The sequence below is a fragment of the Astatotilapia calliptera genome, chromosome 3 (genome assembly GCF_900246225.1).
Source record: "Astatotilapia calliptera chromosome 3, fAstCal1.2, whole genome shotgun sequence".
Classification (NCBI taxonomy): Eukaryota; Metazoa; Chordata; class Actinopteri; order Cichliformes; family Cichlidae; genus Astatotilapia; species Astatotilapia calliptera.
This window is the reverse complement of record NC_039304.1, coordinates 543,447-558,991: the sequence shown is the minus strand read 5'-3', so window position 1 is coordinate 558,991 and position 15,545 is coordinate 543,447. Positions and strand designations below refer to the sequence as shown.

The 15,545-nt window shown below is 38.0% G+C and overlaps 1 protein-coding gene across 2 annotated transcripts in view; it reads left to right on the top strand.

Annotated features, from left to right (window-relative positions):
• adam19a (ADAM metallopeptidase domain 19a) overlaps window positions 1-11,757 on the top strand; it is a 95,735-nt gene extending 83,978 nt beyond the window's left edge. Inside the window, exons 19-23 of one of the 2 annotated variants that reach the window (XM_026158285.1) lie at window positions 1,293-1,434; window positions 2,778-2,877; window positions 8,552-8,776; window positions 9,945-10,150; window positions 11,265-11,757. In XM_026158285.1, the coding sequence (XP_026014070.1) occupies window positions 1,293-1,434; window positions 2,778-2,877; window positions 8,552-8,776; window positions 9,945-10,150; window positions 11,265-11,310 (719 nt within the window). In that variant the 3' untranslated portion in view covers window positions 11,311-11,757. The remainder of the gene's footprint in view (window positions 1-1,292; window positions 1,435-2,777; window positions 2,878-8,551; window positions 8,777-9,944; window positions 10,151-11,264) is intronic. The other variant, XM_026158289.1, reaches the window with a different exon arrangement.
• The last annotated feature ends 3,788 nt before the right edge of the window (window positions 11,758-15,545 follow it).

The window sequence follows — 15,545 nt, the reverse complement described above, 5'->3', positions numbered from 1 at the left end:
TATACATTGAGCAATAGCCACAAACAGACACAGAGCCCACCTGGATCCAAGCACTGGGGAGGGATGTCCTTTCTGTTCACAAAGGGAGACGCTGGAGCACTTAGTGGTTCATACAGTGGAGCACTGTAACAAAAAATAATTTCCCCCAGGGATCAATAAAGTATTCTGATTCTGATTCTGATTGTCTGCGGCTAGTGGGTTTATTTTCTTTGTTGCAGGAGTGGGTGGAATCTCTGCAGGAGAAATTCTCTGTACCCTTGTTTGTCTTTGGTCCTAAGTATTCAGTGAAGAAAGGACGGACTCTGGTTCGGATTAATTTTTTGTTTGGTACATCCAAGCTGGCAATATAGAAGACTAGGAAGAACCAGAAGTTAGGTCAGGGTTGGACTGATGCTGTGCATAGTTTAAAGGGATTGTTCAATTTCAACTCAGTTTTATTTATACAGCACCAAATCACAACAAAAGTCGCCTCAAGGCGCTTTATATTGCAAAGTAGATACCCAACAATCATATGACCCCCTATGAGCAAGCACTTTGGCGACAGTGGGAAGGAAAAACTCGCTTTTAACAGGAAGAAACCTCTGGCAGAACCAGGCTCAGGGAGGGGCAGGGCCATCTGCTGCGACTGGTTGGGGTGAGAGAAGGAAAACGGGATAAAAATTGTTGGCATTGCTTCTGACAGTACAGCATGATTTTAACTCTCTGACTAAAGATCTGGACTCCTTTACAACTATGTGGGGGATTGGACAGGTTTTGTGTTCGATAGGAGCAGATGGGACATTTGTCCTTAATTTTTAAGTATGTGTGTGTGAGTTTGGTTGGGGTTAGTAAATGGTTAGTGCATATTGATGTTGCTGATGATGTAGTAGCAACATTGTGTTAGGTTTGACTTTTTCGTGGTTTTTCTTTTTAATGTGGTGTAAATAAAGTTGTGTTAAAAGTCAAAGTCTCTCTCTCTCCCTTTCTCTTTCTCTGTCATGTCCATTTCTTTTTTCTATTCCTCCTCCTTTTTCTCCTCTTTCACAAGCCTGGGCTTTACCCGCTGCCTGCTACAGCTTAATACTCACTCTGAAAATAAACAAAACATAACTTTATAGTTAACATTGTTTTTCGCTCTGACTCGCTGACAGGCTCAGAATGTTCGATCACTAGAAGTAAACAGAAAATTTTGACATGGATGGCCCTTTTTCCTTGATACTTGCTGATCTAAATTAAAGTGTTTCAATTGCCATATAAATATACTAGTAAACACATTAGTGTGTATGTATATATGTGTTTGTGTATGTCAACAGGTCAGGTGGGGCTGGTGGCTGGACTGTTGTTTGCCTTCTTGGTGGTTTTACCTGCAGTGCTGCTGGTCTTCTACTGCCACAGGATCAAGACGTCTTATTACCATAAGTGGCTTTCCCAAAGAAAAAAGAACACATGCAAGAAGTACTGTCTGTCTTTCACTGTTTGTCTGTTTCTTAACACTACATTTTCTTGATACAACAAAAAGAGGAAAGCCTAGAATTTAAAAAAGTAGCATTTTCATTTTGGGGTCTAGCAAGTAAAACTATATAATATGCACTGGTGTATTATGATGCTCAAAACTGAAAAATAATGTACATTTTAGAATGACAGAAAAATGCCTTTTTTCAGGGAACACAAAACGGGTTAACAATTTAAAGCAGTTCTGCAGCAGTGGAGGTTGATTGAGCGTTAAAAGCTGGTACTACTAATTCCTACAGGTGTTCGCAACTTTTCTGGATTACTTCCAACCCCCTCTGTCTGCATAAAAGTAGTGTTGGAACACACTGTGGTTTCTTTCACCATCAAAAGGCACTCAGAAACAAACTGACAGGAAGAGATCTGCAGACCCAAAACCACAAATGAATCAGAGGACAAGTTTCTGAGAGTTAACAGCTTGCGTAATAGGTTGCTCACAGGAAAACAGCTTCAAGTAAACTTTAACAGTGGTCTTCAAGCTGTAGGTTTCACAGGACGAGTTGCGGCAAGAAAGCCATTGCTAAGGCGTCAGAATAAGACAAAGAGGCTTGCCTCAGCCATGAAACACTGCAATTAGACTACTGAAGACCAGAGTATAATGGGCTAATGAATCAAAATTTGTAGTCTTCGATTCATCATACAGGATCTTTGTACACCGTCGAGTAGGGTGATTCCACAGTGTGTGGCATCAACTGTCAAACATGGAGGAGGAAGTGTGATGGTCTGGGCTGTTTTGCTGATCCAGGGTCAATGACTTGTACAGAATGAGAGGCAAAATGGTGCCAGTAAACCATTTTAATATGATTTGTTGATTGGTTCGCCTCTGTCTTTGTAACAGACCATAGTGCTGCCCCCTCCATTGGCGTACTTATCAATCGCTAATGTCTCACTTGTAAGCTGAAGGTTGTCAGTGTGATACAGCATGGGGCATTTTTAAGAATGAGGTTTTTTTTTCTCTCTTTTTGTTTCTCAGTACAAACAGTAAAGGTATCACAAACACAAACACAAACAGAAATTCCATAGACTGGTTAGAACAAATTATTTCTAAGATGGTAGCTTAGTCAAAGAACCATCTCACTCAGTTAGACTTGTCTAATCACTGGATGGAAGCATTTGTTTAATTTCATTTCCACTAACATCAGCTGGATAAGAAGCTTCATGTTCCGTTCTAGTTTTCTTATCTCTCAATTTGGGCCATAAAACCAGAATGTCAGAATGAGCGAAGTGATGAAGCTGTACATCTTCCATGCAACAGGCTCTTGTTTATTTTTTTGTCTTTCTGTGCTCAGGATGGAGGGATCAGCAGATAAGCGAAAGAATGGCCATCTTAATCCTGCCTTTCACCTGAAAGTTGTAGGACCAATCAACACAGTTAATGGCCACAAGGGGGTGAGTGATATGTGTGTTTCTAGTGTGTTACAAAATAAAGCAAAAGAAAGGGAAGGAGGAAATGGGAGTAGGGTGATGACTGTTTTTCTGTGAATGAATAACTGAGTGTCCATGAGGTTAACCTTCATATTGAATTAAATATTCAGTTTGTCAAATTATTGTTTAAGCATCCTATGTCTTAATATCAGCCTGAAGTTAACATTTTAATATCTGACTTATAAGATACAAAATGCACACATGTACTGCACACATAACAAATTGGTATCTCAGAGTTTTTACCCCTCAGCCATAAATGGCCGATGGAGTTTTGGCATCACCCTGTCAGGTTGGTGGATGAACAGGCGGCATGAACACCCAAGTTTGTGAATGTGGTAACTTGAGAATGAGGTGGTATAAGAGTTTCAAATAGGAAAGTGGAGAAGGAGACTCCCTTACTGATACAGAGTGAGTAGAAGATTGATGATGAAAGCTTCCACTGCATGGATTTCATTTTTTTATGTTTTATGTTGCTTTTATCTAGCTTTAATTTCTCTTAGGAAATACTAACACAAAAATGTATACAAAAAAATACTTTAAAATGGTGAAATGATAAAATTACATGAGAGATTTGAAGAAGAACGTCAAAGGTGAGTAGATAAAGAGGACAGTGGCATTATTCATCACCGAAAGAGATGGAGCTACAAAGAACATTTCAAAAAGGACTGCTTTAATGAAAAAGAAGCAAGAAAATAAAAATGAAAATAATTATTTTTCAAACGTGTGTTTGGTTTGTTACTAAAATGACTACATTTTTTTTAAATGTTGCAAACTTTTCAATTTCTTTCCAATAATACCAGTAGTGACTAAAAACAAAAGGAGTTTTTACCTCTGAAAGGCTAAAAACATTAGCATGGAGTGTATAAATTAAACCAAAGAGTCATAAGCCAAATATCAATTACATATAGGGCACCAGTGAGTGCATAAAACAATATATAAATAAAAATAATATGCAAAAAAAAGCAGCTAGTAAATTATAAGATTAAAAAACCTCCTGAATCATGGGACAAATTTTGCAGCAGAATGGTAGATATCATTTAGTGATCCAAATTTTAATTTAAGATTATTGGATTTATGTTTCCAGAGTGTTTCTAGGACTACGAATTAACAAGTGGCAGTAGACAGAAATAAAAATATCAATTGAGAATATAAGTCTAAGATTTTGAGAAAAAAAGTTCAACTTTGGTTTTTCTGTGCTTTGCTATTCAGGGCACATCAAAGTACAGACAATGTTAATACAATCAAAATCGCCAAATAAAACTATTTTTGGCTTGTTTTCCCAATAATACATAGAATTAATATTACCTGAGAAAGAAGAAGGTACAGATGCGTGTACTTTCATGGAGAAGTTTATAGCGGACATTTTTAAACCCCCCCCGTCCTTGAGAGAGCACAAAGGATAACCACAAGTCAAAGTTCTATTGCAAACCGATCGAGAACTTTCATAATTAAGTGCTTAAGTTACAGAGATCGTGGAAGGCAGAGAAAATGTTGACATGTGAAAATATGCGTCCTATAAGCTTAGTCAATACAGATAATAAAATTCTCTGTAAAATTCTCTCCAAAAGATTAGAAAATGTTTTTCCAGTTATTATAGGAGATGATCAAAATGGATTTGTTAAATATAGGCAGGGTTTTCATAATGTAAGACGAGTCCTCAACGTTCTTCATAATCAAAGTGAACAGGAAGATACAGCCATTCCCTCGCTTGACATGGAGAAAGATTTTGATAGAATCAAATGGCCATATCTCTTTGATGTCATTGTTAGATTTGGGTTTGGTAAATCATTTTTGCATTGGATCAAGCTACTGCACTGTCATTCTGTTGCTCAGGTTCTAACTAATGAGATAATTTCTGAACCATTTGACATTAAAAGAGGGTGTCTGCAGGGTTCACCATTATCTCCACCTTTATTCCTTTTAGCTATTGAACCTTTGGCAATAGGTGTTAGCACCAGTGGACAAATACAAGGTGTTAAGATTGGTAGACAGGAGCATAGAATCGCTTTATTTGATGATGATGTCATATTATTTTTAAAGCAACTAAAATTGTCTGTGCCTGCAGTAAAGGATTTAATAGACCGGTTTGGGGCCTTCTCAGGGTAGAAAATAAATGTAACAAAATCATCATTAATGGTACTTAAACAAGAATATAGTCAAAACGTAAGTCAGAATATAACTGGCTTTACTGTTAATTCTGAATTCACTTATCTAGGCATTAAAATAGTTCCTTCACTAAAAGATGTGGCCCTACTTAACTATAATACAATTCTACAGAAAGTTTCCAACTATCTGGAGCGTTGTATAAGTTTACCATTATCTATTATTGGAAGGATAAGTGTTCTTAAAATGAATGTATTACCTAAACCAGGTGTCGGCAACCTGCGGCTCTTTAGTCCTTATACTGCGGCTCCGCGTGGTTTGGGAAAATAAGTTAGAAGTATTTAGCTGAAGTGTATTTTCTTTATGTTAGTTCTTTTTAACTTGTAGTTCTAAATTGGAAGATTATTGTGATATTGAAATACATGTATAAACATAAAATTATATTCTATTATTTTTTCATAGCTCAAAATTAGTCACACTCACGGAAGCCGGTATACCCGCAGAAACGCCGTGCATTTATCGAGACTTTCAACCACAGAGAGGCCAATTATGGATCTTCGGATCCACATTATGTCAGCAGCTGTTCTCCACCGTGAACTATGTTAAAGACAAACACCGTTCACGCCTGACAGATGACAGCTTACAGTCCTGCGTAAACTGACTTCGTACATTTGCAGACGCTGTCTGCAGAGGATCAGGAGCAGAAGTCCCATTGTAAACATATCACAGCAGACCCAACGATGTTTGCATGAACACGCTTTTCAGCATCTCTATACTGACCACTTTTCACACACGGTTGCTGTACGCATGCAGCCGGCTGTAGCTTTTCAGCTCACAGCTGACATACACCACCAACAACACAACAGCACAGATAGCGCAGACGTAAAGGCAGCAAGGCGTGATTGCCGTTGTGTCGCTCAGGTGCGTCCGCCTCCCCTGCAGCGGCGCCGCAGACCACGCCCCGCCGCACACATTAACCAGGGAAAATACATATTTAGGCAGAATTTTGCAAATATCTATTTTTCATTTTTTAGCAGCATAGTGTCTTTTTTTTCCAATTATTTTTTAAAAGTCAGCTCAAGGCTCCAACAGCCCAAAGGCAATATAAGGGTGGCGGCTCACAACAGTTTTTGTTTGCTACATGGATCATTTTAGTTCAGCTGGGTGTCTTTTTTCTTTTGTTATATTTCTTTAAGAGTTCAAAATGTGTTAATTACATAAATAAAATGTAATTTTCTCTGTAGCACTTCATGGATTTCATAAGCAGCACACCTTAGTTGTTCACACAAAGCATAAAGGTAAAAAACAATATATAAAGTGTTATCTTCATTTTAGATGTTAAAAAGTATTTGCGGCTCCCAGTGTTTTCTTTTGCATGGAAACTGGGTGTAAAAGGTTGCAGACCCCTGACCTAAACTCTTGTATATGTTTCAGACTGAATTGTTTACCAAAGTAGCATGATTAATCAGAGAGTTTATTTGGAACAAGAAGCGTCCCCGCATTCGCTTGTCTTTGTTGTATCTTCCCTTCGATACAGGGGGGTTGAAATGCCCCAATTTTTACTGGTACTATCTGGCTATTCAACTAAGGACAATAATGTGTTATTTTTCATCCCAAAATATCCCTTCTTGGGTGGGGATGGAAGCAAATTCTCTTAAAATTCCATTAAACTTGTACTTATACTCTGCACAGCCAAAACAATTAAAGAAAGAAACAAATAATCCTATAGTCTGAAATATGATTGAAGTTTGATTTACAATAAAAGAAATGGTGAATATTAAGAACAATCTCTCTCAGTTTAGTCCTATTTGGGGAAATGCTTTATTTGTACCAGGAAAATGATCTTTTCTGTGATGGAATAATGGTTTCATTTGAGGATTTAGTCTCAAAATTTCAAATTCCAACAAAACATTTCTTTAAGTATTTACAGATTAGAAGCTTCATTTCTTCCATGCATGTTCCCCAGTTAACTAATTTAGAGGCGTTAATGGTGAAAAAATGTTGTAACAAAGACTTAATTTCAACATTTTATAACTGGATTGTCTCTGCCTCTCCAGAAACATCAGCTTCTCAGTTAGAAATGATCTAAATATTAATATTTCTGAGGAGACATGAAGTCAATTTGCTTAAAATCACAAAATCGGTTAATAGTAACCTAAAGCTATTACAAAACAACTGGATCATGCAGACATATGTAACACTGGTGAAATTGAATAAATATAACAACAAAATTCCAAATACATGCTTTCCACTGTATATGGGAATGCAGAATTGTCCGCGCATTTTGGCAGGAAGTGATAACCAAAATAAACCAAATTTTAACTACAAAGAATGCTTTAGATGCAGAAATGTTGCTACTACATATGTATCCTAAAAATCTTAAACTAAGAGCCCATCAAATTAAGTTTATGGATTATTGTACATTACAGGCAAAACGTATAATTGCATTAAACTGGAAAAAATCAGATCCTCCTGCTATTGGTGCTTGGATAAATTCTTTGGCACAATGTATGGCAATTGAAAGGATAACATATTTTCTTAAATACAAGTTAACATATTTTGATGATATTTGGAAGCCATTTAAAAACTTTATAAAAGAAGCAAATATCAGACAACTCCTGCAGGAGTGTCGATGAGGTGAAAATTGTTTTGTTTGTGCTAGCTATTTCTATTTTGTTTTTTGTTTTTTTTCCTTCTTTTTGTTTCCTTCAATTGTATAAATGCCACATATTGTACTAATGTATGTATACTTCATGTGTTTTTATTTGATGTAGGTTTGGGAGAGAGCAGGGATGGGAGGTGAGGGGGTAAAAGTGTTCTTACTACTGCGGCATATTACTGTGAAAACAAATCTTTGTATGCTGTTGCAAAACCAATAAAAATATTGTAAAAAAAAAAGAAAAAAAGAATTAATATTACCATTATCATGAAAGTCATGAATTTAATCTGCACGCTTTACTTGATGATATCTCATTATGTAGCAAATGCCTCTGACAGAAACATGTCCAGGGGCCCATTGGTACACACATACAAGCTCATTCTCTAACCTCTGCTGGCTTTGAAATGGAATTTACATCGATCACTTATCATCATCAAACAAGCAAAAACGTCTCTGTGTTGACTTATTTTGCATAAAAGTGTTTTCACAGATCCTAGTTAATCTCTTAATAGTTTTATTTATAACTGTAGGTCTAAAGAAAAAGCAAAGAACCAAAAAATGTCATGAATTAATGTGAAGTCTATTATCTCACTGTTGTTTTATGAATAAGATTCTCCTATTGGTAAAGTATGCATTCTTTCTCTTCATGACCAAAGTAGGAAATGAATGCCCATATGAGTTCTTCTCTCTGTGAAATGATTTGAAGCTGTTTTTCTGTTAGGTTTGTTAACATTTGTTAACATAAATGCCTTGAAGTGACTGTTGTTGTGATTTGGTGCTATATATATATATATATATATATATATATATATATATATATATATATATATATATATATATATATATGGGATTTAACTGAATTTCTTGTAATTGTAGATTTCTCACACCAGCAAAGAGATCCCATCTCTTAGACCAGGCCCAAATGGCACCCACCCAGTCAACATAGTGCGACCTCTGAGACCTGCCTCATTTGCCAAGGGTGGTCCACGGACTCTTCCAACTGGCAAGCATCCAGTAGCACCACCCAAATCCCCATCAACACCTCAGAGACTGAGCCCGCCACAGAAACCTCTACCCCTTACTCCAGCACGATCTCCCCTGGTAAGGCCCTTTATAGAGTGTAAGGAAAAAGTCAGGGCATATAAACTCAAAATAGTCTACAGAGGACAGGAGCTTTAGACAAGCAAAAATGCAAAATTACCTAGACAAGGGAAGGTATCCTAGACAGATGCCCAAATCACCTCAATTGCCTCCTTTGATATGGAGGAGCAGCAGCTGTTTTCTGTAACCTTCTCAAATGACTGAATTCTTCACCCTCTCTCTAAGGGAGTGTCTAATCAACCTTTGGAGAGAGCTAATTTCTGCCGCATGTATCTGCAATCTCAATAAAAACTCCGGCAATGGAAGGAGCGGTGGGCTCTGTGCTTCATGACTGGTGTATTAACAGTAAAATTGTAGACCCTTACTGCTCACTGGACTTAAACGCTTTGTCTATTCAGTACAGGCCCTTTTCTCGACCTCGGAAGCTAACAGTAGCAATAATTACCATTGTTTAGCAGAGAGAGCACCCAGAGGGCATCCATGTTGTTGCTTGCGACTTTAATATGTTTGAAATCTGATAATACCTCCCACCCACTCCACGACGCGCCGGCTAGTCACAGGAGGACATTCAGTGGGACACTGAGATTCCAAAAAAGCACCACTGAACGAAACAGGAAATCATTACATCGTTACACCCTTTATTGCACACGCTCTTTTCTGCTCAGTAATATTCTTGTAAACATTCTTGAATATTTATTTATAATCACCTCCGTCAATTCTTGATTCCTTATTATTGAGTGATTTGTATATGTTGTGCTATTTCTTAAATTTGTAAAGCTGTAACATATTGTATTATATTGTTAAATAGTTTAGTCTGTTACTGTTTTACTATATTGAAGCAACTGTAACCCACATAAAGTAAAAATTCCCCTCTTGCTCCTGCGGGCGGTCTGTCCTTCAAGCTTGGGTCCTCTACCTGAGGCCTGGGAGCTCGATGGTCATACATATGTATGTATATGAGAGAGAGAAGATCTTAGTGCTGTTTTAAGTGCAAGAGCTAATAGTGCTGCATTAAAGCATATTAGAAGAACAAAAATATACTTTATATAATGTTTACCTTTAGTCAGTAATTTTTTTGATTTATAAGTGGATATAAGCTACCAACCTCCAAAAACATTTTGCATGTCACTGTTCAGTAATGTACATAAAGCTAATATCTTTCTTTTAGTTGGTGTCTGAGCTGCAGCCCACACCCAAATTCCCTCCTCAGAGGCCTCTCCCCTTGAGCCCTACCAGAGCAGTCTCCCCCCAAGTGAGTCCAGTCCCGACCTCACTCTCCAAAGCCCCTCCAGGCCTACTGGTCATGATGCCCTCAGCAGCAGGACCGAAACCTGTGGGCAAAGTCTCTGCCATCCCACCTTTGAGAGCTATCAGGTGGGTTAACACAATGATTCTGCAGAGTCACGTACAGTGGGGAAAATAATTATTTGTTCATTTCTGTATATACAGGCCACTTATAAGTGAGCAAACTTACAATCAGTGGCTCAGTCTCTAATTTGTATCCAGTTTTATTTTATTGGAAAGACTGAATGTCAAAAAAAGTCTCTCTCTCGATTCAGAGATGGTCTTTCCCTTTTCACGTAAATGGCCGCTTAACAGCATACACTTAGTTTTACACTTGCGTACACTTGTTAAGTGCAGGAGGATTGCCAGGATTTATACATCGGGGAAACCAAACAACCTCTGGGTAAAACACAGAAGAGCCACCTCGTCAGGCCAGGACTCTGCAGTCTATTTACACCTACAGGCCAGTGGACACTCTTTCAATGATGAGTATGTAACATCCTGGACAGGGAGGAACGCTGGTTTGAGGGCGGAGTCAAGGAGGGCATTTACATGAAAAGGGAAAGACCATCTCTGAATCCAGGAGGGGGCCTAAGGGTACATCTGTCACCATCTTACATGCTGTGATGGCAGCCATTCCCCAACTCTCTGTAAATGGTACTCATGGCCATTGATCAGTGGGTTTTGGTCAGTGGCTGTTGATCAATGGTCATGAGAATCTGCATGATTAAGATTAAGGAACTGACCTCCCAGCCCATTGTCCCTTCAGTGAGCTGGTTTCAGTCATTATGCAAATGTACTGTTTATAAGGTTTGGGGAAACCTGCAGTCAGCTGAGACTGAAGAAGTCACTTGGATGATGACAAAACGTTTCTCCCACAAAACGCTACGTCCAGATGAACAGAATCAACTTTTGGAGATTTACTTTCCTGGATGATTGAGAATGGATCAAGTAGAAGATAAAGAAATCTTAAATAGAAATGTGACTGCTGACATGTATTTGGGTGTGGGTGGGGTGGTATTACAAATGGGATAAAGTGGCAGGATTGAGCAGCAGTGCAGACTGAGCAGTACACGATTTTAGAGTGGCAGTTAGTACAGTAATGCACGGAGTAAAGGTTTTTATTTTTATTTAAATACTAATAAAAATTAATTTAAAGATCATCAGTTATACCACAATCTTTGTTTTTCTCTGCTCTTTTCAGACCGGTTCCAGGCACCAAATTAAACACAGCTTCACATCCAGCATGAAAATGATCTTCTTCTGGCCTCTCCTCTCTGTTTTGAGGTGGCAGTAGCTGACAGCCTATTTGCACTAAAGAGACTTTGGCTGTTGAACCACAGAGATCTCACAGAAGTTAGAGGAGAACAAAACACAAAACTGAAAATGGAGAGACAGAGGAGCAAACTAACTTAACCACAATGATTAAGTGGTCAAGTGGTTGTGCAAATAGGCCTTGCAGACTAACACAAGTGTAATTGTTGGGGGATGGTCAAATTTACCCAGTTAATTTTTAGGGTTTTGTTTTGTTTTTGCTAATGTCCATCTATAAAAATGCATTTTGTACTGACTTATGTTTTGTTTACAGTTTGTTTCGTGTCACGTGGTATGATTTATTATATCCACCAAAGAGATCTCGTCATTCCTGAGTAGGGATGGGTACCGGTATCACATAAACGGTAATAACCAGACCGAAAAGCAGCGCACATTTCGGTGCTTTATTTCGGTGCTTTCTTTTCCTGAGATGTCATACACTTTAGATTCTTGCCAATCATTTTACGTTTCCGAGGATAGTAGGCGAGCCCAGGTACGTATGTTCTTTTAGAGCAGAGCTACAGATTAAAAACGCCCAAGGCGAAGCGGTCAAAGTCTGGCTGTACTTCACAGCAAAAGATGCAAACTCAGCAGCCTGCAACAAGTGCTTTAAGGTGATACTGTGCAAAGGAGGTAACACCTCGAATCTGATGAAACACCTGGCAACGCATAGCGTTTTTTTAAAAGCAGAGAAATGCACCGTATTTGATAGCTTGCTGCAAGACCTCACACCGTGCACATCTACTGCGGGTGTGGTGTCTGTTATCGGTCCCGGAGTTAGCAACATCCCCCAAGAACCCGAAGAGTAGAGTCCTGGCCCCTAGCCCTGCCAGTGTAGCAGAAATGATGAGGATGATGATGCAGCAGCAGCCGTTCTTCTCTGCGTGAGTAGCTTATTGTTGTTCGTGTGTAATTTACGTTGAGTAGGCTAACCACGTTATTACATTAATGCATGTAAGGTGAACTAGCAAACACAGTTACATGAGGCTGTCTTCTTGTTTGATGGCAGATACTCCCTTCACCCTGGCCAAAAAGGCTAAAATGACCAAAGAAAAAGTGGAAAACAGTTAAACATGAAAGGTTTTTGGACAAAGTTGGTGTTTTTTTCCCCCCATTGATTAAGCACTGCTTCCAGCCAAGAGTGATACCATAAATCCCCTATAGCTGCAGAAAAGGCTAACATTGTTATCTTTTTACAAAAAAACAGCTGAACATGAGAAGTTTGTGTTCTTCATTCTTTAAGCACCGGTTTGAGCAACGTTTAAGCACCGGCACCGTTTCAAAACTATCAGTTTGGTACTGGTATTGGATAAAACCTAAACGATACCCATCCCTATTCCTGAGGTGTCCTGAAAGCTTGAAAATAAGTTGAAAAATAGTTTACTATGAGTCACCTCATCTATACTTCTAGGTTTTCTAATTTATTCTATCATAAGAGCAATGTTTGAGGTCTAAATTCAGAAATACTGGCACATGAGTTGATAGAAAAGCTAATGACACAGCAGCTTTTTATCAACACTGTTTACATGCTGGAGGGGTAGATGAGGCCTGCAGGACACACATGGGTGGTTTTTCTTGATTTAAATTTGTTTTCCTATCATAAAATTACATAAAATATTTTTTACAAAACTATCAAGGTTTATTTTTCTCCATTTTTTTTTTAACTTTCATGAATCTAAAATAAAGATTTTGTGGAAATATTACAAAGGATTTTTCTCTCTTTTGTCTGCTTGTAAGATCTGTTTCACGAATTCCCATGGCCCTCAAACTTATGCAGAGACAAAATCTACTTCTGTTTCAGCCTAATCCAAATATAGTGTAGATGGCTTTTATACTACCCCTATCTGTATATAATCTGCTCCTATTGCACTTACTTCTCTTGCACTTCTGATTAGATGCAAATTGTATTTCGTTACCCTGTATTTATACATGTGTAATGACAATAAAGTTGAATCCTAATCCTAAAGATCAGAGCTTAGTAAACAGGAAAGTTGGTTGTTTTCCTATTGTGGTAGACTGTTAACACTGAGGTCTTTTGTCACATCCTGAGATGTGTAACCATGCCAAAGTTCAACAAAAGAAAATACAATGTAGTGTTTCTCTTGTTTACACATTTCCCATTGGATCAGGTAATTATTATAAACTGCTGATGGCAGTCAGGTGTCATTTAGGCTTAGCAGCAGAAGAGGACATAGCAAGATGACATATTTATAACCACTGCTGTCAAAGCTTTATTTCAGGAAAAGTTAATAGAATCCCATTGAAAAAGTGTATGAATACAGAGTTTTATATCTTAGGGTAAGGTCTTTGGCTAGTCCATTGAGCTCCAGTCTTTTGAGAAGTATTAGTAGTAGGGTCTACTTAAAAAGAAAATGGATAGAAAAATATAGTTATAAGACAATATCAAGGACAGGATTATGAAGATGTCAGCGTTTGAGTTGAAGAGCATCATAGGCATAGCAACACAGAATGTTAGAATAGTGATGAAGAAAAGATGTGGGTTTGAATCTCAGGTTACTATGAATAAAAATTAAAATCAATCAAAAATTTCAAAGTTAAATCAAAAGTAATTTATATTATTTCAGACTTTCTTTCAAATCAAGTTCAGAGTACCAGTGACATTAGCTTTGAGGAAAAAACAGTTGAAGTTGAATGTATCTATTGCAGTGAGTCTGCCAATTTGGTAGAGTGGATTGCAGCCAGGTGATGTTGTGGTGAGGATCATCCCCGTAAGTATTTTGTAACCTGGGTTGTCGGTGTTGTCTGCCGTGACGCATCAAGGTCCATCCACCTATTGTATGTGTCAAGTTAATTTTTTTTTAAACAAATAATCGTTTTTGAATTTCAAATAAAAATAGTTTTTTAAACTTTCTGAATTCTATAGTATTTATCTTTATTAAATTGAACAAAAACAACTGATGTCACCGAGTCAATGCGTTTCTCGCCATTATAATGGTGAGAAACGCATGTATACATGCACTTGCAATGGGTTATAAGCAAACTTTCTCGACTAAAGAAAAACACTTCTTCATTTTGTGAATAATTAGAAGCGTTAATTGAGACTAACATAAATCTGCTTCCTCAGTCAAGGTATAAATTAGTACAAGGAAGGAAATTTTTGTTTACACAATGCTTGTACCCACTTACTCCTAATCAAAGGTGCTATATCCAAGCTTATATATGCACAAGGGGTCTAGTAGAGTGCATGTTTGGTGTTTGAAAGAGTCATTTTCAGTGCCTTTGGAATATACTTTGATTCATGCCGAGAAGATGCCTTCAATTCCAACAAACCACAGACAAGGACTTGAACATGTCATGGTCAAATTACCGCATTCTACTCTGTATTTTTTTTATTCATTGCTGGTATATTGAGACTGATGCATCTCACATTTTCATTTCTAATTCTACTTGGAGTATCCTCTTTTTCATTTCATGCTCCTCCTTTAGATACTTCAACTTGTGTTAATGAAATTCAATAGCCAGCTTTTCATTCATCGTAAGTCTTCTGTTCGAGCAGTGCTGGCACACATCATAGCTTCTGAGGAAGCTATGCCTTGCAACTCTGCAGTTCTGTCCATTTCACTTCCACCTACACACAAGAACAGTTCATATGATCAAATGAACACATTAAACGAGACACCTGTTGATGAAAAACAATAATCTGAAATGAGAGAATAGCTAAATCAATGCACTAATATACTCAAATCAGGTGTGCTTGATCCCTCATCTGAACTGGCTCTCTGTCCTGGTCGTTGTGTCCCTGGGCAAGACACTTTACCCTACTTGCCTACTGGTGTTGGCCAGAGGGGCCGATGGCGCGATATGGCAGCCTCGCTTCTGTCAGTCTGCCCCAGGGCAGCTGTGGCTACAACTGTAGCTTGCCTCCACCAGTGTATGAATGTGAGAGTGAATGAATAGTGGTATTGTAAAGCGCTTTGGGTGCCTTGAAAAGCGCTATATAAATCCAATCCATTATTATTATTATTATTAACTGTCTAGATGGCCATTATAGGATATGTTCGCCAAAGGCTGTTGGTTCTCTATTATTCCTGTCAGCAATTCACTCAACTGCTCAGTGTCCTTATTTGCAGGTCCTTCAGCAGTCTTAAACCTCTCTCTTCAGGTTTCTGCAACAGTCTTTTTTAGATTTTTTTTTATATTCGTCCACAAA